This window comes from Xylocopa sonorina, chromosome 9, assembly GCF_050948175.1.
Source record: "Xylocopa sonorina isolate GNS202 chromosome 9, iyXylSono1_principal, whole genome shotgun sequence".
Lineage (NCBI taxonomy): Eukaryota > Metazoa > Arthropoda > Insecta > Hymenoptera > Apidae > Xylocopa > Xylocopa sonorina.
The window spans coordinates 11,868,913-11,889,442 of NC_135201.1; the positions used below are offsets into that span (position 1 = coordinate 11,868,913).

General features: G+C 40.3%; 2 protein-coding genes and 1 long non-coding RNA gene across 4 annotated transcripts; 2 read left to right on the plus strand and 1 right to left on the minus strand.

Annotated features, from left to right (window-relative positions):
- The first annotated feature begins 51 nt into the window (after nucleotides 1–51).
- On the plus strand, nucleotides 52–9,089 carry LOC143427659 (ATP-binding cassette sub-family G member 5). Of its 2 annotated transcripts, none has more exons than XM_076901962.1 (7): nucleotides 52–564; nucleotides 5,463–5,587; nucleotides 5,666–6,162; nucleotides 6,224–6,506; nucleotides 6,584–7,089; nucleotides 7,175–7,641; nucleotides 7,836–9,089. In XM_076901962.1, exons 2-7 carry the CDS (start codon nucleotides 5,475–5,477, stop codon nucleotides 8,430–8,432), a joined length of 2,463 nt encoding a protein of 820 aa, XP_076758077.1. In that variant the 5' UTR covers nucleotides 52–564; nucleotides 5,463–5,474; the 3' UTR covers nucleotides 8,433–9,089. The 2 variants fall into 2 exon arrangements, with proteins under 2 accessions (XP_076758077.1, XP_076758076.1); XM_076901961.1 differs by lacking the exon at nucleotides 52–564 and adding an exon at nucleotides 4,014–4,040.
- LOC143427671 (uncharacterized) lies at nucleotides 4,116–5,483 on the minus strand. Its single transcript, XR_013102340.1, has 3 exons — nucleotides 5,379–5,483; nucleotides 4,864–4,992; nucleotides 4,116–4,269 (listed from the first exon to the last, which is right to left on the minus strand). It is a non-coding gene; the product is annotated as an uncharacterized LOC143427671 (long non-coding RNA).
- Nucleotides 9,090–16,141: 7,052 nt separating the features above from the next.
- Mkp3 (Mitogen-activated protein kinase phosphatase 3) lies at nucleotides 16,142–20,138 on the plus strand. The gene is made up of 4 exons (XM_076900563.1): nucleotides 16,142–18,429; nucleotides 18,884–19,069; nucleotides 19,159–19,401; nucleotides 19,546–20,138. Exons 1-4 carry the CDS (start codon nucleotides 18,036–18,038, stop codon nucleotides 19,923–19,925), a joined length of 1,203 nt encoding a protein of 400 aa, XP_076756678.1. The 5' UTR covers nucleotides 16,142–18,035; the 3' UTR covers nucleotides 19,926–20,138.
- The last annotated feature ends 392 nt before the right edge of the window (nucleotides 20,139–20,530 follow it).

Genomic DNA, 20,530 nt, shown 5'->3' on the forward strand with positions numbered 1-20,530 from the left:
CGTTCTGTGAACATTTACGGAACTATAATATGTTTCCTAAGCCCAAAATAGCTTGTAAACTTTTTCAATTAATAATGAAACGATTTTCTGTATTGTCTAGATACTAATGAACCGAAAATAGCGTTAAGTAATCATAAGGGAGTGAGAATAATTTGAAATAAGCGAAGAATGCTCTATAAATGAAGTACAGGGCCCGTGTTTTCGGCAATCACGCCACTGCGAACTTGAAAGACTACGGTGGAAAGAAGAGAATCAGAGAGGGGGTCGGCAGGAGGTTCAGGAGGCACGTCTGTCAGAAGGCAGCGTTTAGAAAAGGCTCTTCGGTGTTGGACATACCGATGCCATTGCGGTATCGCGATCGCGGATTGGGTGATGCGTTCGCGGGCCCTGCCGTGCGATTTCTAAGCCGACGAGCACGGTGTTTATCTCCAAAGTTCTTCCAGAGTCACCAGTAAGAAGAACAACAACGAGACTAACTGGAAGACTGTAAAGTGATCAGGATGGAGGAGCAGCATTATCTTGACTCTACTAGGCTCGGTTAAAAGCTCATCCTGAATACCGCCGGTGAGTCATTGTCAAGACGATGTATCAGGTTTCGTGGCACGCGCGGTATCCAACGTTCACGTGCCTCTATCGACGCATGCGAGATTCATTTTTGCTAAAAAAATCGACTAATGAGAATTATTTTTTTTTTTTTCACTGTTTGTGAGAATAGTACGACTGTGATTCATGAACGGTTGCAACATTGTCTATCTAGCGATAGCCAGAACCGTTCGTAACCGTAGAGAAGTCTTACGTTGAATTTTTTATTAAAAGTAGTAGTAAGAAACAAAACACGAGGAAACATCTTGTTACTTACATATGCTTCTAATTCCATGACCAGTCATGGTTCAACGACTGAAAACCAGATTTTGCATAATGAGATAGGTTTGCCGGGTACCCGGTGAAAGCAACAGGTGATTAGGAACCGTTTTCTATGAAAAATTCTTATCTAAACCGGAAGTTTCTGCTTTTAATAAATTATCCACTTATGAAATACTGGAAGTGAAGAGGAGGAACGGACCAAACGTGGTTAATATTCCGTGGCGGCACTTTCCTCTTAATGCTTTTCATTTCACTGTCGATGCTTTCACTGACTCGATAATAGTGTTATAATTACGCGAAGAACGATTATGCTTGAAATTGTTCCAACAAATTATCTGTTGATTATCGCGTTTCCTTTTCTGGAAAATTTGTTTCAATCCCTACAAATTTTAGCGATCCAAATAGAATAGAAGAATATGAATAAGTTAAGGTTTGACGTGGGTGGTATTCATTGAAGGTTTGTTGGTTTTATCGAGATTCGTGGAATGTCTGAATTGCTTGGGCACGACACATGCCTGGAGATTTCAATGAGCGCACAGGACATGTGGTACTTCTATACTTTTTCACACGTGCCATGGCCGATACTTCGGTCGATTTGCAATGTTAATTAGCTCTTTCTCGTGGCAGACGAACGTACCCACTTGGAATATTGAAAAAAGTGGCAGCACTGACCTCGGTGCACGCCTCCACAAAGCGTTCCTTACTCTATCGCATGGCTCAGTGGCGGAACGAATACAAATAATTGAACTCTTCGGAAATAAACATAGAATATTAAAGAAGGTTGATGGAGAAACTTCATATTCATGAATACGTGGAAAAAGAATGAAGAATAGCAGCCAATACATAATTGGTCTACTTGCTTCTAACACCTTTCCAAATATAGTACATTATTTTTATTCATTGTTATTGTTTTTTTTTATTTCTAAAAAGTTCTTTTCAAGCAAATAAAAAATGTCTAAATTATCTTTCTTCAATACTTCATACCTAAAGAATATTGGAGAGAAGAATATATCTAAAGTATATTGCACTCCAAAAAAGTCTGCTTCGCCACCAAAAACCAATTTCAGTACAAATCATGCTGGTATCGGTATCGTTTTTAGTGACATTAGTGTCAAGGTTCGTTCAACGATCATTACGCCGGTTTGTTCGACGATTCGGCGGGCTTTCCACGGTTTTATGCACGTGGTATCCAGGCCACTCATTATTAAGACACACTCTCTGTCGCGTGTATACGAGATCGAGAGGTATGTTCGTAGAAATTAGTGCGTGGGACAATTTCACAGCCAGCGGAAGAAATTTCGAAACCAGAGTATCGTTTTCCTAAACTATTCGAGTCAACCAGATGGCTAGAAAACAGTTTTGATGGACAAAGAGAGTACACGTCAACTCCATATGCTATTAAATTAAACATACATGGTACTAAAGGGTACTGCTATTAATAATCCTGTCTCATATGAATGCGATACACTATATTATCTATTTATTAGCATCACATATAGAAAGAAATATTACTTTCTGCATTAAGAACGAATGGACAGAAAGACATGGTTGTTACCAGATATAAAATAACAAGGAAGAAGCTGATCCTCGAATTTCACCGTAATAAATACTAGTTATTAGCCACCAATCTCTCATAATTCTCTAAATCCATGAGAACAGTTACAGTAACAGCACAGTGGCCGATACAATATCTTACTCTTCTAAAAAAGAAAAAAGAAAGCTTGTTAGAAGGCACAAAGAAGATCGTTATCAGCTTATCAAGTTACACGCACATTCGTGATAGATAATTTATTTAATGTGGTCGTTCCGCTGGCATAAAACTATCGCTTTTCATCACGAAAGTCTGATGCCCGGTGGATTGAAAAGTGAATTTGCATGTCGTCCAGCGGTTGACGATGAAAATCACCGAACCGTCAGACGCGTATTAATTAACTATCACCTTCTACAAGGGGCTGCGATCATGCTTGAATGAGTTCAAGATATGTCGGTGTTTTTCGCAAAGCGCAACTTGAATACATTTGCACGTTACGGAAACGCGGGAAGGAATGGGAAAAAATGACATACTGTAGAAACGGGATACGCAAATGGACAGTTAATTCGACTCGGAGATAGTTGTCTGGCTTTATAAAAATGGTTATGTAAAGCAAGGGGCACATATTATAGTTCACGACTCGCTTTACTTTAACTTGAGTAAGAAAACCTATGGAGGAACTTTCCATTAAAGGTGTTGAATACAGATCAACGAATTTCCAAATTCAGAAGACCAGTTTGGCTAATGGAAATGAAAATTTAAACACTTTAGTCTATTCTGCAGCCGACTGATGAATGAAGCACGGTTGACAGATGATTATGGAGAAGGACGATTAGTGGTGCAAGAACGCAGCATCCCGGATAACTTCGACCAGACCGTTATTCGATGACGAGGAACAATTTTAGCGGGTACTGGAAATGCGTGGAAGACGATTCTACGAGTGAAGAAGATCCATTACCGAATAACAATGGAGTACTACTAGGCCTTTGTTCAACGCAGTCACGAACAATTGCCATTTTTGCAATCTTGGTGTCCAACAAAGAAACTATTTAACTACAAGTGCATTGAAGAGAGGAAAGAGAAGAAACTGACCAAACAAGATGGTTCGTCGCGAGATATCAGAGAAACATCCTTTGTTTGAGGAAGCTGCCCGAAGTATCCTCGGTTTCGTGCAAACACACGGCCAGTGAGTCAACATCTAACGGGAAACCACTTGGTAACTGAGAAAAAATGTTTCCGTGATGGCATCTGACGTGGACGAATGCCATTTGCATGGACCACCCGATATAAAAACAGTATTACCTCAACATATTGCATTATTGCGTTTGGTAATCGGCATTACTCGATAAATTTCAGTTCGGTAGCTTCTGTTGAATCATTAATACTTTTAAATATAAGGGTCTATTTCTTAAGTTTTCAGTTGAGTTTTCTGGAACGTTTCCAGGCGCGTAATTTTAACTATAATGATATACCGTGTCTACTTTTACTGCAAGTTCTAAACTCTTTAAAACGCCTCTTATAATTTAAAATAGGAATGCGAATTTCAACGTGAAATTCATATTTTTAAGATAGAGTATAAGGAAAATTCCATGTCGTACATTTTTGCGCCTGTTTTCAGGTTCGTCACGAGCGACACCGTTAAGAGGTATGTCGCGAAGCCTTTCTTGACCACGTGTATCCGCGCAATGGGCATTATCACTTAAATGTACACGAGTAAATGGCACTTTCTGTGTACTCACCGAGACGCGAAGCGACGTATTCTCGTAAAATCGACGTTTGTCGTCCTGTCGTACAGACATTGGTATTGTTTGCACTGTACCATTCAATGACGTTCTCTCGTGATAAAGCTGCATGGGTCGTCGTCGGCGTCGTTGCTGAAAAAAGTGTCTAATGAGAGAAAGAATGTGACTTCAAATAATTTGCCGCAGTATTTAGAACTCTCCCGTTACGTAAGAATTTTTAATCGACGCGGAAATTTTTTTGATCGACGAATTTAATCGATCTCTGATCATTTTTCAAGATTCGGAAATACATTAAAAAGAATGTACTAATTTGAATAATTAGTTGGGGATACTGTTTTATTAATTTAGTAACGGTTTAATGGTAAGAGCGTGTTGCGTGTGTCTAAAATGGCAAAAAGTAAGGCGATTAACGGTCAGATGTACGCAACTGCGCCAGAACTCGTTCCAGGATGTAATAATTTTGCGTAATCTGGTATCCAACTGAGAGTCAATAAATGTGTAATATCATTATGAAAAAGAAAGCAGATAATATTTATTACGATTGAATATATTGTAGTCAAAGGAACTCTTTTTTGCTACTTATGAGAGTCAATAATTAAGAGAAAATATTTCATTCGAACATATCCAAGCAATTAAACGTACTAAATCTTGTTTCTTACATTTTTGATTAACAATAAATTGTTATTTTAATAAATTGTACACACGCAAGAAATGTATACAGCTTACCCTAAAGAGATAAAAGAAACTTTATACGATATTATAAAAGTTTCATCGACTCGAGATCGATGCAATTCCTTTCATTCGTTTTAGAACCTGTATTCCAGATTCTATCCTTTCACAGTATATTACCGGGGTCTGGGAAGCGAGAAATTCGAGTCCTTAGTGGCGAGTATTTCAAAAGAGGGCTGATTATTCTTACAGTGTGCGCGCATGCCCATGGAATGTACCACAGTGCTTTCAACTTCATACGAACGCGTTTATCACTATCCATGTGGAACAATTCACGTATAGCATTTCCTTCATTAAATACCATACTGTTTGCTAAAACACTCCAATCCGCGTTTTAATTGAAGTATTATATTTTTCTTAATTGCCTACGCGTGCTTTTTGCTACGTTCAATTTTCTATCTCTTAGTCAACAAACAGATACAAAGCGTTTACTTATGATAATTCACGTAATTTTTTTCATTAAGTAATTAGTTTGACTACAGCTAGAATAAACGCTAATCAAAACTGCTTACATATATTTCCCAGCGGCTCCGCTGGAATTGCGAACGTGATGCAATCTACGGAGTGTTTCATTCAGTCTCGCTTGAACTGTTTAGACACCACAAAGCATGGGCTCGGAAGCGTGGGAGCTGGAACGGAGGTACTCGGTGCCCGGAGCGCTAGACACTAGGGGTTTGGAACCACCAGCAAGCGAGGATCTGCACGCCTGGTCCATTTACAGGTGTCCTTTTATTCTGTCTCCAATCCCTCGCGTTGCCGCTGAAATAAACCGTAATTCATTAATTTATCGTCCTTTCAGGCAAAACTTAAACTCCGACTTCACTGATTCAGCACTTGGATCAGCAGAGAAATCTCCTCTTCCCTATGGAAATTTCCAGTTGAGGGATTCCACGGTGCAGAGTATTCTCAGGCATCCCAGATATGGGCCCAAGAGTCCTTTGGCCAGCAATTCATACACTTATTTGAAATTTGGCCTTCCAAGGGTCCTTCCTCCCAGTTCTAGGAACAGAGATGGCTCCAGTGGTTACGATTCCAGTGAGGAGGGCCGTAGGATATCACACGCCGGGACTTCCGCGCACGGGACCTCTGCCATGAGGTCTGCTAGGAGTGATCCTGATTTCAGACACGTTCACACTGCCCCTAGAGAACACGCACACTCTCAGTTGACGGTTTCGAGAGAGAATCCCAGGTTACGGAGTGTCAGCGAAGCGAATCTGCTTCAGGGAGGTGTCAGAGGGAATAGAAGACATAGTATTGCACCTATAGATCCTGGGTATGGCGTTCATGAACCAAGAGGTACGTACTCTCATATATTTTTCGTGACCCGTTTATATTCAGTTCAAATATTCATCCACAGGACATGGTATTTTGGGCCCAGAGAATTATACGCTGCCCTTAAGACCCGTACCCTGTCTGCAACATCCTCATCTTCAGTTGCGAGGAGTGGAGGCTTCAGGCTCCGACGGTTTGCCTCTTTTACGAGGAATCACTTTAGAGGCTGGAGCGACTGAAGTGTTAGCGATCATGGCTACTACAGAAAAAGAAGGAAAACAAATTATAGAAACCATTGCGGGAAGGAAAAGAATTAAGAGGGGAGATATTTTGCTCAATGGAAGATCCGTATCTTCTAGATCCTTAAGGTACAGCAGCTTCCATATAGTACCAAGGATTGAGAATCATTAAACTTAAATTTATTTTTATTTTATTATTTTTCTAGGTCTCGTGTTGCGTATTTATCTACGGAAAACAGTCTAAGTCCAGGGCTAACTGCTCAACAAACGTTAAGCTTCTATAAGCTTCTCCGAGGCGGCCCAAACACTTCCAAACTGGAAGCTGACGCGATTCTTCAGGAACTCGGTTTAGAAGCGACCAAACACTGTTTGGTAAACACGTTGACCACTTCCGAAGCGAGGAGATTAGCCCTGGCATGTCGTTTGTTGCAAGACTCGCATATTCTCGCACTGGACAGGCCCACTCATGGTTTGGACATCTTCGATGCTTTTTTCTTAGTGGAATATTTGAGGCAATGGGCAAGCAGGGGTCAAAGGTTAGTGGTGTTAACCTTACACCCGCCTACCTATGAGATCTTGACGATGGTCTCGCGGGTGACCCTCGCCTCCGGTGGGAGGATCATGTACTCTGGGCCCAGGAGAGATATGTTGCCATATTTTGCGCTTGCAGAGTTCCCCTGTCCTCCATTTAAGAACCCTTCGGATTATTATCGTACGTGACGTTTATTTTTATTTAATACATTCGTGACAAATCAGTAGTAGTCCTCCAAAACTTACGATGATGTAATTTCTTCCAGTTGATTTAGTTACCCTGGACGATCTGTCCGCGGAAGCCATGTTAGAGTCCTCTCAAAGGATAGATCATCTGGCTGAACTGGCAAGGACCAGGTTACCAGGTCTCAGTGATCCTGGTCCACCTGGAACACTTCCCCCTACCATTTCGAGTCCTAATGTGTTCACGCAAATCTACGCATTACTTCTGAGAACTTTAATCTACAGCCAGCCATGGACGCTTACCAGATTGTTAAAAAAAATTGTGATCTCCGCCTCTTTGAGCATTTTACTTGGTGCAATATTTTGGGATGTCGCTGGTGACTCCAACCTGCATCTCAGGGACAGGGTGGGCTTCCACTATGCCAGCTTGGGTATCCTATTCTGGCCCTTAACTCTACTAGCCATCTGCGAAGTGGCAGACTGCCGACCGAACGTAGAAAGAGACATTAAAGATGGCTTGTACGGGAGATTCGTATACATACTAATAGAGGTGAAGTTTCTTCGAAGGAAGCACAATATTGGAAATATTTATTGCATCCTATTCGTCTCTCTTATTATCAGTACTGGTGTAAAGAACAGAAATTACTCTATGCTGATCATGTCGCTAAAATTATGACGCAATAAATATTTTCAGTACAGTAATATTTCACCCCCCATTTATTATATCGACTTATTCCTTCGCAGCTCATCTGTGGAGTAATATCCTGGTGCATAGTTTACTTAATATACTTGGCACCAGGTTACGCGATGTCCGGACTCCATTTGGTGCCAGATGAAAACTTGACTTCTTTATGGAACTACCTTGGGATTGGCTTACTCTATTTAATACTGCAGTATTTAATTTGCACGCTATTCGCTCATACTTGCAAATGGACATACTTGGCCTCTTTGTTTTCTGGTATCGTGGTCGGAGAGATGACCTTGGCCGGAGGTGTGTCTTTACACCTAGAAAACTTGCCAAGCTGGTATCAGAAGATTAGTCCGATGCAGTGGTCCCTGTCTCTACTGTTACCACCGCTTCACCAAACAGAGGTCATGAATAAACTGACCAACTGCAAACCAAAACAAATCCAGAAGCAGGACATTATAGTTCAGGCAGCCTGCGAACCACCCGACGGCGCTCTGGCGATGTATGAAATTGCGCTGGACGGGTTCAATGTAAGAGGAGAACTCTGGCTAGGAATAGGAATAGCTATTGTTAGTGTACTGGTTGCATTGGTGTTCCTATGTATTCGGTATACCACACCTAAGAGACTTAGGAGTGCACCAAACAAACCGTAAAATGAAACAACTAAATAGCTGAATCGTCACGCTGTCTTAATTCATTAAAAATTAGATGTTTACGAGATCCCTGTACTATGCAGAGATTAGATGTTGGCTAACGAAAGTGTACAATCTCGCTAGCTATCTTCTCATTTCTGAATAGTGCTTTGTTAACCCTTTAGGTAGGGCTGTACAAGAGGGCACAGTGTTAGACAGATTGTAGCTGTTTCTTTCACCAATTTTGTTGCCCCAGCCGTACCGCCCGCCCGTTTCAACTATCCTACACATTCCATTGCATTTACGAAGACATACACTTTAAATACCTAAAGGGTTAACGTAGATGAATAAGCAGAGTATTTCTTTAAAGTTACAACGTTGTAAGTACAATATTAGATATCGATAAGGAACATGCTTAATATCGCTTCATCATCAACACACATTCATATCGTGTCATGCTTGTAGGCTTTGACTTTTTGTCTATATTATTGTGACTTTTTGAAGCGATAGATTTCAGAAACTCGCAAAATAGACACGAGCAATGAAGTTTTAAAGCCTGCCAAGCCGATGCACTTTGCGATTCTCTCTCAGATGCTTTAAAGTAATCCTTACTTTGCAACGCTATAATCAAACCAACAGAGAAGTGTCTCTAAAAATAAAAAAGAAAAATCAATCTGACTCCCATCATTCATTAATTATTTGTTATCATTCTAAGAGTATATAGTCGTTCGAAAATTTTAAATATCGACACTAAAAATGATCAATAATGAAAAACGAGCTCAGTCGGTCGCTGTATGAAAACGTGACCACAAGCTCCATCTATAACACTGAGAATATCCACAAGAGGATGTTCCATCGGTAAGTATAATTAAAACTTTATTTTTGTTATTATTGTAATCCGATGAAGTGACTATTAATTCATTTCTGAAATTATTTATACAGAAATGTTTGTTAAATAATGTGCTGTGTATTGTAAAGATACTTCTAAAATCGTTAAGGTACTTTCCTTCAGCATAAATCGATCGTCTAAAAACTGCTCTATCAGTTTATTATTAATACTGGAAATATTTAGACTAAAATCGATATTCCAAGACGGACAAATATATCCGTCTATCCAGTAGTTAATTGCATGATGCATATTCTGAACGAAAATTCCGAAGAAAATAGATGATCTCTGTTCTCCAATTATTCGGATCTGAGAATTTTTATCGAACGAGTCATCTAATCAAGGTATATATTTTTCATTTAGTCTGAATTCTTATCATGACTGATTATCTTATTATTGTCTATAAATAAGTAATTAACAACCTTCACAAAGAAATTTCAAAATTGAACGTGTTTTTCCTCGAGAATCGTAAAAGTAAATGCGACTGGCACAGTTTATATGTAAAAAACCAGATACCCATTACGTAGCAAGTTCTGCGTTGCGTTAGTACGAGAATTTAATGCTTTCCAACGATCCATCAGTTTAGATAAACCCACGTATTTTTTGGACTGTATAAAATTTGCATCATTTGAGTTGTTTGCTTAATTTAAAACAATTCACGTTCTAAGAACTATAATTAAAATTCTAACAATTAAAATGCTTTTTTTAAGCTCCCATGATACTTTGATCGAACTACCCTGAACACCCTATTGTGCGAGTTTCGAGGGACAGCGGTTCGTTCACCGAATTAGTACAAATTGGCGGCGAGGCAATCGTCGTAAATGCTGACTTCCGTCGATGAAAGTAATTAACTGGTAGCTGTAGAGCATTTGAGCAGAATTCTTGGAAAAAGCGCGAACCCGTTGACTCGTTAGATGAGAAACGTATGGGTTGAGCAGAATCGTGTTCTTGTTCCGCGAGCAATAAACTTCAGCGTAGCGTCGTTACACCTCAAAATCAATGAACCACTCTCTGCCTCGCGTTCCGTGCGCGTGCATCGGACCTTGATCCATTCAGACCACGACCATACTATGCACATTCATTCTTACTCCTTTCGTGGCGATGACTCATCTATCCTTGTATGCATCTTAATTTTTTTAATTTATTCCAACGTACCTGAAGAAAAAAACAAATACAATTCTATCTTAGTAAACAACTAATACATGTATTACCATAAATTTCGGGTGAAATTCTTATTAAATTCTAAACGTCAACAGTTATTTAATACCATTGTTTCATTTTTCATCGTTTCTCTATATCTTATCTCGACAATTCACGTAATTACTTTCGCGAGTGAAAGCAATATCACAATCGCTCCCATAAAATCGACGACTGTATAGGAACCGCCGCTCTAATTTTTGAAACGATCTCTTCCTCTGCTAGAAAAGAAGAACAAAAACAGCACGGGATAATAACGCGAGCCCGTAGGCCCGCGTGGGCGCGAACCGTGTAAAGCTCTTTTCGCTTTCTCCCCCCTGATTCTGTTCGCCTTTTCATTGATTATTTTACTTCACCACCTACCAGTTTGTACCGGCGTGTTCTATATTGGCGCGTTACTTCTACACGACAAGCCGCTGTACAACAAGTATTCCTGTATCCTATGTATCCTATAACAAGAATCCCTAATTAAAACCACTCATCTATTATCTTTTATCTTGGCAAAAAATTATTCACCTCTGTTCCCCATTTTTTTGCACTATTCTAGCGATAAGCAATCTTTCTTCCTACGATTACCAATATTATTACTTTTATTAGACATTTTCTTGTTAATCAACCTGTATAGATACACCACGTTAAATACCAAATTTTCCACTTAAGATAATCGAGGGCGTAAATATTTGGTACGTCGTATCTGATTCGCATATTACTCACGGCTGCTTTATATTAATCATCGTGACCTTAATTACGTACCGTGAAAGTTATTTTTTTCTGCTGCGAGATTTTCTACCAATAATTGATAGCGAAGGAATAGACGCAGAAGATTTTTCACTCCTACTGTTATCGATCGAATAACAGGAATAGCCGCGAAGCAATAAACGTCTTTGAATAAAATATTAGTTACCCGATATACCACTTACTCTACTATTTACATACAGTTTTTTTCAATTTCAGAGTGTATAATGCAGAGTATCAAAATATAACTGTATCGTTTCGCCATTAATAATGCAAAAAATTCAAGCTTACTTTTAACTAACGGAAATTGGAGGTACTTTTTAAATTTTACGCCATCTTGGAAGTACCTCGGAAAGAATAACGGAAATTTTTAAAAAAATTTTTTTTACTTACCGAATAATTATCCAAGAAATGGGATTCGAATCGTTTTCATCGTATTCAACTCTCATATCGTTCGCTACTCGAACATTTAATCGCAAAATATTCGAAAACTCGCGTTCGCTTCTTTCTTCTTCTGAAGAGGGCGGAAATGGAGGATCCCCCCTTCGATCAAACAGTGTTAATAGTTTAAGCGTTCGTTCGTGATTAACGAGAAAAAAGTCAATTAACCAGAGAATGTAGCAGCCATTTGAAAATTTGACGCCTAAGTTACAAAATAATACTTACCACTTACAGTTTAAGAACGAATTCCAACGATTGTATCGCAAAAAATCGGGACCGCTGCAAGAAAAGCTTCTTCTCCGACCAAGAAACCGGAAACGAAGCTGCGAAAATTACCACCGTAGCGAACATAGCTTACCTTTATTCTTTACATATATATTTGGTATTAACGTGATTAATACACGTAAAATTTAAAGCACCGTCCCTTTTTAATCTGAAACGTTTTATGGAAGCTTATAAGGACGAGATACTTTAAAGAAAAATCAATTGTAACGATCGAATTGATTAATAATAACGGAACAGACGGAAGTGAAGAAATCTCAACGTACCCTCCTTTTATTATTCAGTTTAATTCTAATAACTCGTCAAATACATTGAGAATTCTTAAAAATATTCTTAAAAAGTGTAAACCACCCTTTCGTTCGGCAGCTTTAATCGTGATTAAAAACGATCGATGGAAAAAAAGTAATAAACGCGGGAGAATAATGTTGCTAAAGGGTCGATTAGCGCCACCTCGGATTAGTTGCATCCAGTTTGATCTGCCAAACCGTCAAGCAACATGTTCATCTAATCAATCTAATTAACATAACAGCTTCCTTTCGGCACAGCTGAACGAAATTCGTTAAGAGAATATGACAAGATGTGATTAAGCAATTGTAAACAATTGTAATCGAAATTGGAAAGATGTAGAGAGATCGTAGAAGATTTCGACAGGTATAGTCTGCTCCACTTTGTTATCGATCTATAGTCTCGTTCAAATCCTATTAATTGAAGCCCACTTTCAAAGTGAACAACCGTACACGTTCGAACGGAAATTTTGTTATCAGAGAATTCAGCTAGCTGTTGTTCGAGGGTTCGCTATTAACTATATACTGTTCATTTGTATGTTGTGCATTTAAGAACGATAGATTTACGATTGTAATCACATGTATTAAATTGTCTACAGTGTCCTCTGTTAACCGACTGTTGTCTGTTCAACGCGGAGGTCCTGCGAGCACCGTTCTTTACATGCTGTATAGTAAACGTGACAATTTGATGTGGTTGTAGGAATGTGGGCGCACCAGTTTCGAGAATCATTCAAGGAATTGGCCCCGGCGACCCTCGTGTTCGAATTTCTCATCGAACGTAAAGCGCGGGAAACCGTCTGCGTGTATAACCTATAAGAATGCACCGATGATCCATCGAACGTGATCGATCGTCTTTTATATGATGTTTGCATGACTAATTGCAGCGTATATTAATCAGGTTCGGCTTGGATGATCGTTATTCTCGTTAAGATTACAACATTTTGATCTTTGGCACGATATTTTAAATCTTTCCTCTTTTGTTTATCGGCCAGAACAGGATACGATTATTCACAACGGAGGCCTGTTACGTTTACACTGCTGTTCCGCTTGTATATTTTGAAAAATCTACGAGAAGACTCGGATGGTTATTTTCGTCGAGGGTCGTACAGGCCGATGGTATCATTTTGATTACGCTTCGTCCGCCATTTTCCTTATTTTATTTCGGCGTTTTAATGGAAAAGCATTTTTTTTTTTTTTATTTTAAGCATTCTTTTGTTACGATGAAACGTCCTTGAAGTATCCAGGTATTATTTATTTTATCACGTTGCTGAGTATTCTGTCCATGTTGCCACCTAGTTTGTACAAGAAAATTTTCTTTAGATTCTCTTAATTGGAAACGAAGTTGATACCTGTCCCCGGGTCGTGATCGAGGGACCTCTTCCAACGTCCGAGTGGTGAAGAAAACAGCCGGATGTAGGAGAGGCGAGGGACGTCATTATCTTATCTCGAACCATTTCCTGTCAACCTGGGGCCGCTTTTCGTGGTAATCATACGCATACGCAGCGACGTGCATAGCGGCTCGCGTATGTGCCATATACATACGTACATATATACATATATACGCTAGCGTAGTGCGTGCACTAATGCCCGGCCAAGTGCCTAGCGAGTATTACTTCCGGTGCGTATTGCCAGGGTTATGATAGTGTTCGTACATTCAGATGTGTGTATGCAACGCGGTTCGACATTGCATCTGGCGAGGCACTGTGAACCCGATAATCGGTTTCCTCCTTCGGTAGCCTGCAGGAGATGCGAATAAACACCGCGTTGCACGAGTTACTTTGTAACGCGATAGATTCCTGGAAACGGATGTTTCCTTTGAATCTAGCCAGGCAGAGCCGAAACTCAGTCTTGATCGATACGTCTATTTAAAGTATGCATCCTTTACCTAAAAATAAAGCTATATTCGCTAACCGTTTCCTAGATCAAGATTTACTATTTTATATGTCTTTCAGTACGATTTTAGAGAGGAATTCACGATAGTTTTTCCTGGTAAATCTGCATTGATTAGGAGTCATGGGAAAAGAGTTTCACAGCCGTATCAACAACAAGTATTATAGAATCGTGATTGAGTAACTCGCTGCGACTTCCGACTGCATCACGAAATACGTAATGCCAGTGTTATTAAGTATGCACACCTGTTAAGGTCATCAACAGGTATCACTTACGTCATCTTAACGTACACATTACCACTGTGACTGCCATAATGATACCGCATCTACCTCTACCCAGGTCTCTCTACTGCCGACCACCGATCGATAATCACTTTATTGGAGGCCTGTTTAGCGATGAATTGTTGAAAAGTGCAGGTCCATGCCGGTCATTAACTTGTATTATGATCAATGTATCTACTTATATATTGCTCGAAGGAATGTCGTGGAATTGGTAAAACTCTTAGATCGTGATCGATAGATTCGAGAACTTTAAAACATTAACAAGGACAAGGTATCGTTAAACGCTCTATCAAAGTATTTCGGACCTAATCTCGTACTGCAATTACAAATTAAATATTTAGAAAAATTGTACAAAGCAATAGGAACGAGGCAAATTTATAAAATTAAGGACAATGCATCGGCAGTTCCAATTGCATATTTTTTAGCACTAGAAAGATACTACCCTTTAAGACAGATATAACACTGCAAACCCATCTATTGTAGTTTCTGGCTAAATATAGGGTTCAACCCACGTTTTAAGATTACTATAACACACTGTTTAATGGAATTTATAAGCCTGAGTATTCTAATATTGAATATCCAGTCCAATACATAGGTATGTATAGGGTATTCTTATTGTAGTATATAAATTGTTTGATGGAATCTGCAAGCTTTATTATCATAATAGACTATTTAACTATAATTTGTGTTCTAATGTCGGATTTCTAATAAAAGCTGTACAATAAATACGTCGTTTATTTTCAGAATGGTCGGCTATGTCAGTTCAACAGGATTTATGAACAAACATTAAAAAACGCAAACGTAACGGGGATCGGTAGACGGAGATTTGCTGTAGATTCTTACGTAAATTCTCGGTCGCAATTGATCGAAACGAGCGTGTAGCATCAAGGACGGTGTAGTACGCTCACCTTATCGCGTTCCCACGCAATCGAATCGAAATTCGTTTTCAGCTCGTCGAAGGCCACCGACACCGAGCAGAGAGAGGGCCTTTTCGTAGCTCCGTCTCACTTTCTCCCCTATCCCTGCTCTTACCTCACCGTTCTTTCTTCGAGCGATGGTTCTCTAGGGGTCGCGATGAAGTGGCCCTGCGCCGTCCGGTCCGCGTGATCGAACGTGAAAATCTTCAACGACAGCAGCCCAAATGAATGGAATGCCAGCCCACGCCTGAGAGCTGCCTGATAGGCTGCTCGTTCCGAGGTGAGGTTTCACGTACAGTATGGCAAAATTCAGGGATGTAGCTTTTCGCAGGCTACCATTGTATAAAAATTCAAGTAGACATTTTTCCCTAATTAAACATGATACCGAGTAAGTGTAGAGTAACAATCCCTTTCGTTTAAATTTAACAAGTTTATATCTATTTCGAGTATTGTATGTACATTATTACTTTTCATTCGTAAACATTCGTTTCATGTTAGGTTTTGGAAAGCTCTTTAACTAAAATTCTTTTCAGTGAAATTGGCAATTTTCAAACGGAAGCACTAATTCGAAGAGGTCATTGAAAATATAACGGTCCAATCTAATCGATACAGGCAAGTTCAGAAGCATTTAACGAGGTGAAAATCTGAAATTGATCTCTTACAAAAATCTTTCATTCAACTTTTGTATCTCAAACTGAATATAATCCTTCGCTCTATAGCTTTTAATAATTCTCGCTTAAAGCTATCCAATTAGTTTCATTATTTGTTCAGGCGTAACGAGCAACGTTATTCTAGTAAGAAAGAATTATAGTAAGAGCGTTACGAATCGCATAACAAAACAAACATTCGAGGATTTACGTAGGGTGACCGAGAAGACGACGACGTTCCTGAGTAGTAGCACGTGCACGCGAGTGTGCGTGCACGTCGATACGAGGGTAGACTCGGGTAGACGGTGGCGTGTTTCTCCTGGCGGATCGTAATAATATGCGCCCACGCACGCGTGAGAGAGTGAGCGTGTAGTATACGAGCATTCCCTCGCCGTCTCCGCGCCTCTAGCTCGGCTGTGCAGCTTGGTCAGTGCCGACCCCCCGACCCATCTACCCACGCCTTGTTAATGAAAACATCTTTTGTCAATGAACTGACGTCAGTCGAGACGCGGATTGGCCCATCAGGCGGAACCACGTGACCTGGCGCCAATCAATGCTAAGAGCAGCTTCCCCTACGCGTGAGGTGCCTAGCGCCATTTGCCCATTCTGGACGGAAGAACGCTCGAGGTAAGGTGTGGCCTGCAGCAGGCCTGACTAGAAGGCCACGAGAGAGAGAGACAGAGAAAGTCGACAACGGTGCGCGGTCGAGAGCAGCAGTCAGAGGGGGACAGAAGAAGACGTGAGAAGATAGCGAGAAGAAGACAGAGGGCACACGAGACCACGAGAATCGTAACCGAGAATCTCTGCTCTCTCTCCTGTGGCTATACGGTGAGCCGCTAAGCGGTGAGACACGCAGAAGGAGAGACGTGGAAAAGGGAAAAAAGAACAGGAAGTCGAGTACGGTAACCGAGGGAAGACGCGTCCAAGCGATGTTGGAGGGATTCGTGAGGTGAGGGCGACGGTCTCGAGTCGCGCAGCGCCGAGATACGCGACCGATCTCCCGAAACACCTCGTTCATTCGAGGACCAATTCGAATCGACCGTTTGACAAAGTATTACGGCACACAGGGCGCAGCATCTCCTAGCGTTTGCTAGTATTGTCAGAGAGATAGCTGGATACTCGAGAACGTGTTCGTGGGTTGTTCATGATTGTATCAAGAGGACCCGATAAAAAATAAACAGCCAGCAAACAGTGAACAGAAGCATACGCACATGTATACACGCATACACGAGCTCTGTCTGGCTGAATGTGAAAATAGAGAGGATAATGCCAGTACATTTATTCTACAGGACATGATGGTGTGGTCGTCGAGATAAAGAAGCAGAAGGAAGTGTGCGCGGTAGCAGAGCGCGTGGTATCATGTATTTGTCGGGTGGGCTGAAGCATTTCGCGAGTTCGGCGTTAATTGAACCTGTCGTTTTTATTTACAAAAGGATCGATAGTCGAGACGAGCTGCTGCTAGTGGCGGTGGCGGTGGTGGAAAAGTTGGAAGAGGTGGAGTAGAAAACACAGCATCGAGGTGTGTGCTGCAAGGAAAAGTGATGGCAACACGTGAGAAAACGTCGAATCGTGACGGGGACACGCGCGTCTGAGGCTTAAGGAGGAGGACCAGCGTCTGAATGCCTCCGGGGAACGCGTTCCATTCTGTAACTTCAAGTGCCATTTCGTCGTATTCGATAAATATTTAAGAGTAGATGTACTGGACGCGTGCACGCAGAACGCGCGCGCGCGCGCGCGCTCAATGTACATGCACACTTGTTTCATATTGTCCACAGTTACCAGCAAACCACTTGTAACCACAAGTTTGTCGTTCTGTGGGTTCCTATCCCAGGAAAATGTCATGCAAAGATTTTGACCACCTCACAGGAATCAATAGTGGTGAAACGTTACTTGAAAGTGCCATAACAAGAAGATTGTCCGTTTCATTTTGGGAACGCAATGAGAAATAGTGAAGCTGCTAATGTAAGGAGATTACACCTGTGAAGGAGACAAGTGTGCTATAAAAAGAGTAAAAAGTCAAAGGCCAAAGAATCATCAGGAATTCTGATAAAAAACTCGCCAAACATGCCAGGTGGAAATATTATGCAGGAAGATTTAGTGGAGCCGGAGTGGCTTTTCAGGGAACTTAGATCACCAGGTGGTCCCAATAAGCTTCTTATCTTAGATTGTAGAGCGCATTCCGACTTCTCTGAAGCCCACATTAGAGGCTCGGTTCCTTTAGCTATACCTAGCATAATGTTGAGGCGGCTGGCAGCTGGCAAGGTCGATCTCTTGTCGACAATAAGGTGCTTAGATCTAAGAAACAGAGTGGAAGCGTTTCTGTGTGGCAATGAGAATAGTAGAGGGACATTTGTATTGATTGGTGACTCTACAGACCCTGCTGGACATCAGGGTGAAACGATACAAGTTTTAAGTCGAAGGCTTAGAAGTAGCGGAGGGTGTGTAGCTATTTTAATGGGTAAGGGGAATAACATTAATATTTATATAAATATATATATATATACAGTTTGAATAAATGTGGAATTACTTTTTTTGTCATATCTGAAAACATAGAAAATAATTTAAAATAATATTAATAATTTCAAAGAGCATGGTTGTTATCTTTACTACAGTAAAAAATAAGATATGTAAATGCATCGATTGGGACATTAGGAGTAGTTGTGAATGAAATATTGATCTGTGTACAAGGTATTGCTATTCGACCAGATATTTAAATTCCTCCTGTAGTTGTATCGTATTTTCTTTACTTTATTAGTTTACTTTCTTACTTGATGAAGTGCATGTGCTTAACTGAAACTTTACTCTGTCATTGTTTTTCATTCATATATTATTCAACTTCATAGATTTATTTATGTTTTTCACATTTGAATTTTTATTTGTGGTACAGAATTTTTATTTCATCTTTTTTGCAGACGGTTTTGGAGCATTCAGAGATAGATACCCCGAATGGTGCGGTAGTAATCAAGCTGGTGGTGAAGGTCCTCCAGGTCAGGACTCTAACGATGGTGAATTAATGGGTCTCAGATCCCTCCGAATATCCACACCTCCTACAAGATCATATTCCGATTCTGATAGCGATAGCACGTGCGATTCTGTCGGTTAGTATGTCTATTTATTACTAGTAAGCTTTTCCTTCCATAAAGTACGAAAGAAGGAGAGGTATTAAATTTGGTTCAATGTCTTTTAGGACCGGAAGAAGACAAGGACTTCCCGGTCGAAATTCTGCCTCATCTGTATCTTGGAAACGCTGCAAACAGTGAAGATAGAGAAGCTTTGGCACGCCACAGGATACAGTATATTCTGAACGTAACCCCAGATTTGCCAAATGTATTTGAAAGCGCTGGTTCGATAAAATACATGCAAATACCCATAAGCGATCATTGGAGCCAGAACTTAGCTAGTTTCTTTCCACAAGCAATTCAGTTTATTGGTCAGTATAATACATAAAAAATGGAAAGTAGACTTGTATAATGTTATTATAAAAAATTAATTGATTAAAGGAAAGCGCATTAACTATTTTTCCAGTTCTGTAAAGTACACGAATATAAACGTTAACTGTTTCTTCACTGTTTAGAGGAGGCTCGAAGTTCAGACAAAGGAGTGCTGGTTCACTGTTTGGCCGGTGTATCTCGTTCTGTAACGATTACCGTGGCCTACCTTATGCACAAGTGTAGCCTCAGTCTGAACGACGCTTTCAACCTGGTGCGCAGCCGGAAATCAAATGTCGCCCCTAATTTTCACTTTATGGAACAACTGCACAGTTTCGAGAAGGAGTTGAGAGACAAAGGCGACAGAAGTAGCAGGGGGAACGATCAAAGGTGTATCGGGGCGTGTCGACCGGGTGGACCCTGTAATTGTCCGGCTCCAAGTTTTCTCAGTCCCATAGATTTGGGCCTTAGTCCCGATTCGGGAATCGAATTCGACAGGTGGGCGTCCAGCACGCCGGCCGAATGAGACGGGCCAGGGGGGACCCAATACAAATTTTAGGTCCCTCCTAGTACGTCTTTGTAGTAATAGCAAAGGGAAGCCCTAATTGAAGGGTGCGGGAAATGGAGTTTACATTTCTTCTAGGAGAAAAAAATATATTAGCATGAGAACTGCGATGTTAATACAGATCATATGCGATTTTGCTTACACTGTTCCAATCGCAATAAGTTTGGGATCGCTAGATGTTTTTAATTCTGCTGTAGTCTTTGGGCCATTTTCGACGTCTTCCTTTAAAAAATTGTCTAGTTTCAAAAAATATACGATCAAGTTACTATTGTTCTGCATAATTTTGTATTCTAAATTGGAAAGAAGAAAATATTGAAATCTGAAAGATTTTGAAGACTGCACTAGAGTTAAATTATTTGACATTAGAACTACCAAACTCCGTCAAAAGGACCGAGTATAGATTTCCGGTTTTATGGTTATTGAAAATATAAAAGTGCTTCTGACAGAATTTCAGTTGACCTTTATTGCGGATAATAAAGGTCGATCATAATTATTCCGACGACAAAGATTTTGTATTCTATTTTAACTTCATTATAAATGGTAAGTTTATGTAAAGTTTTCTCCTG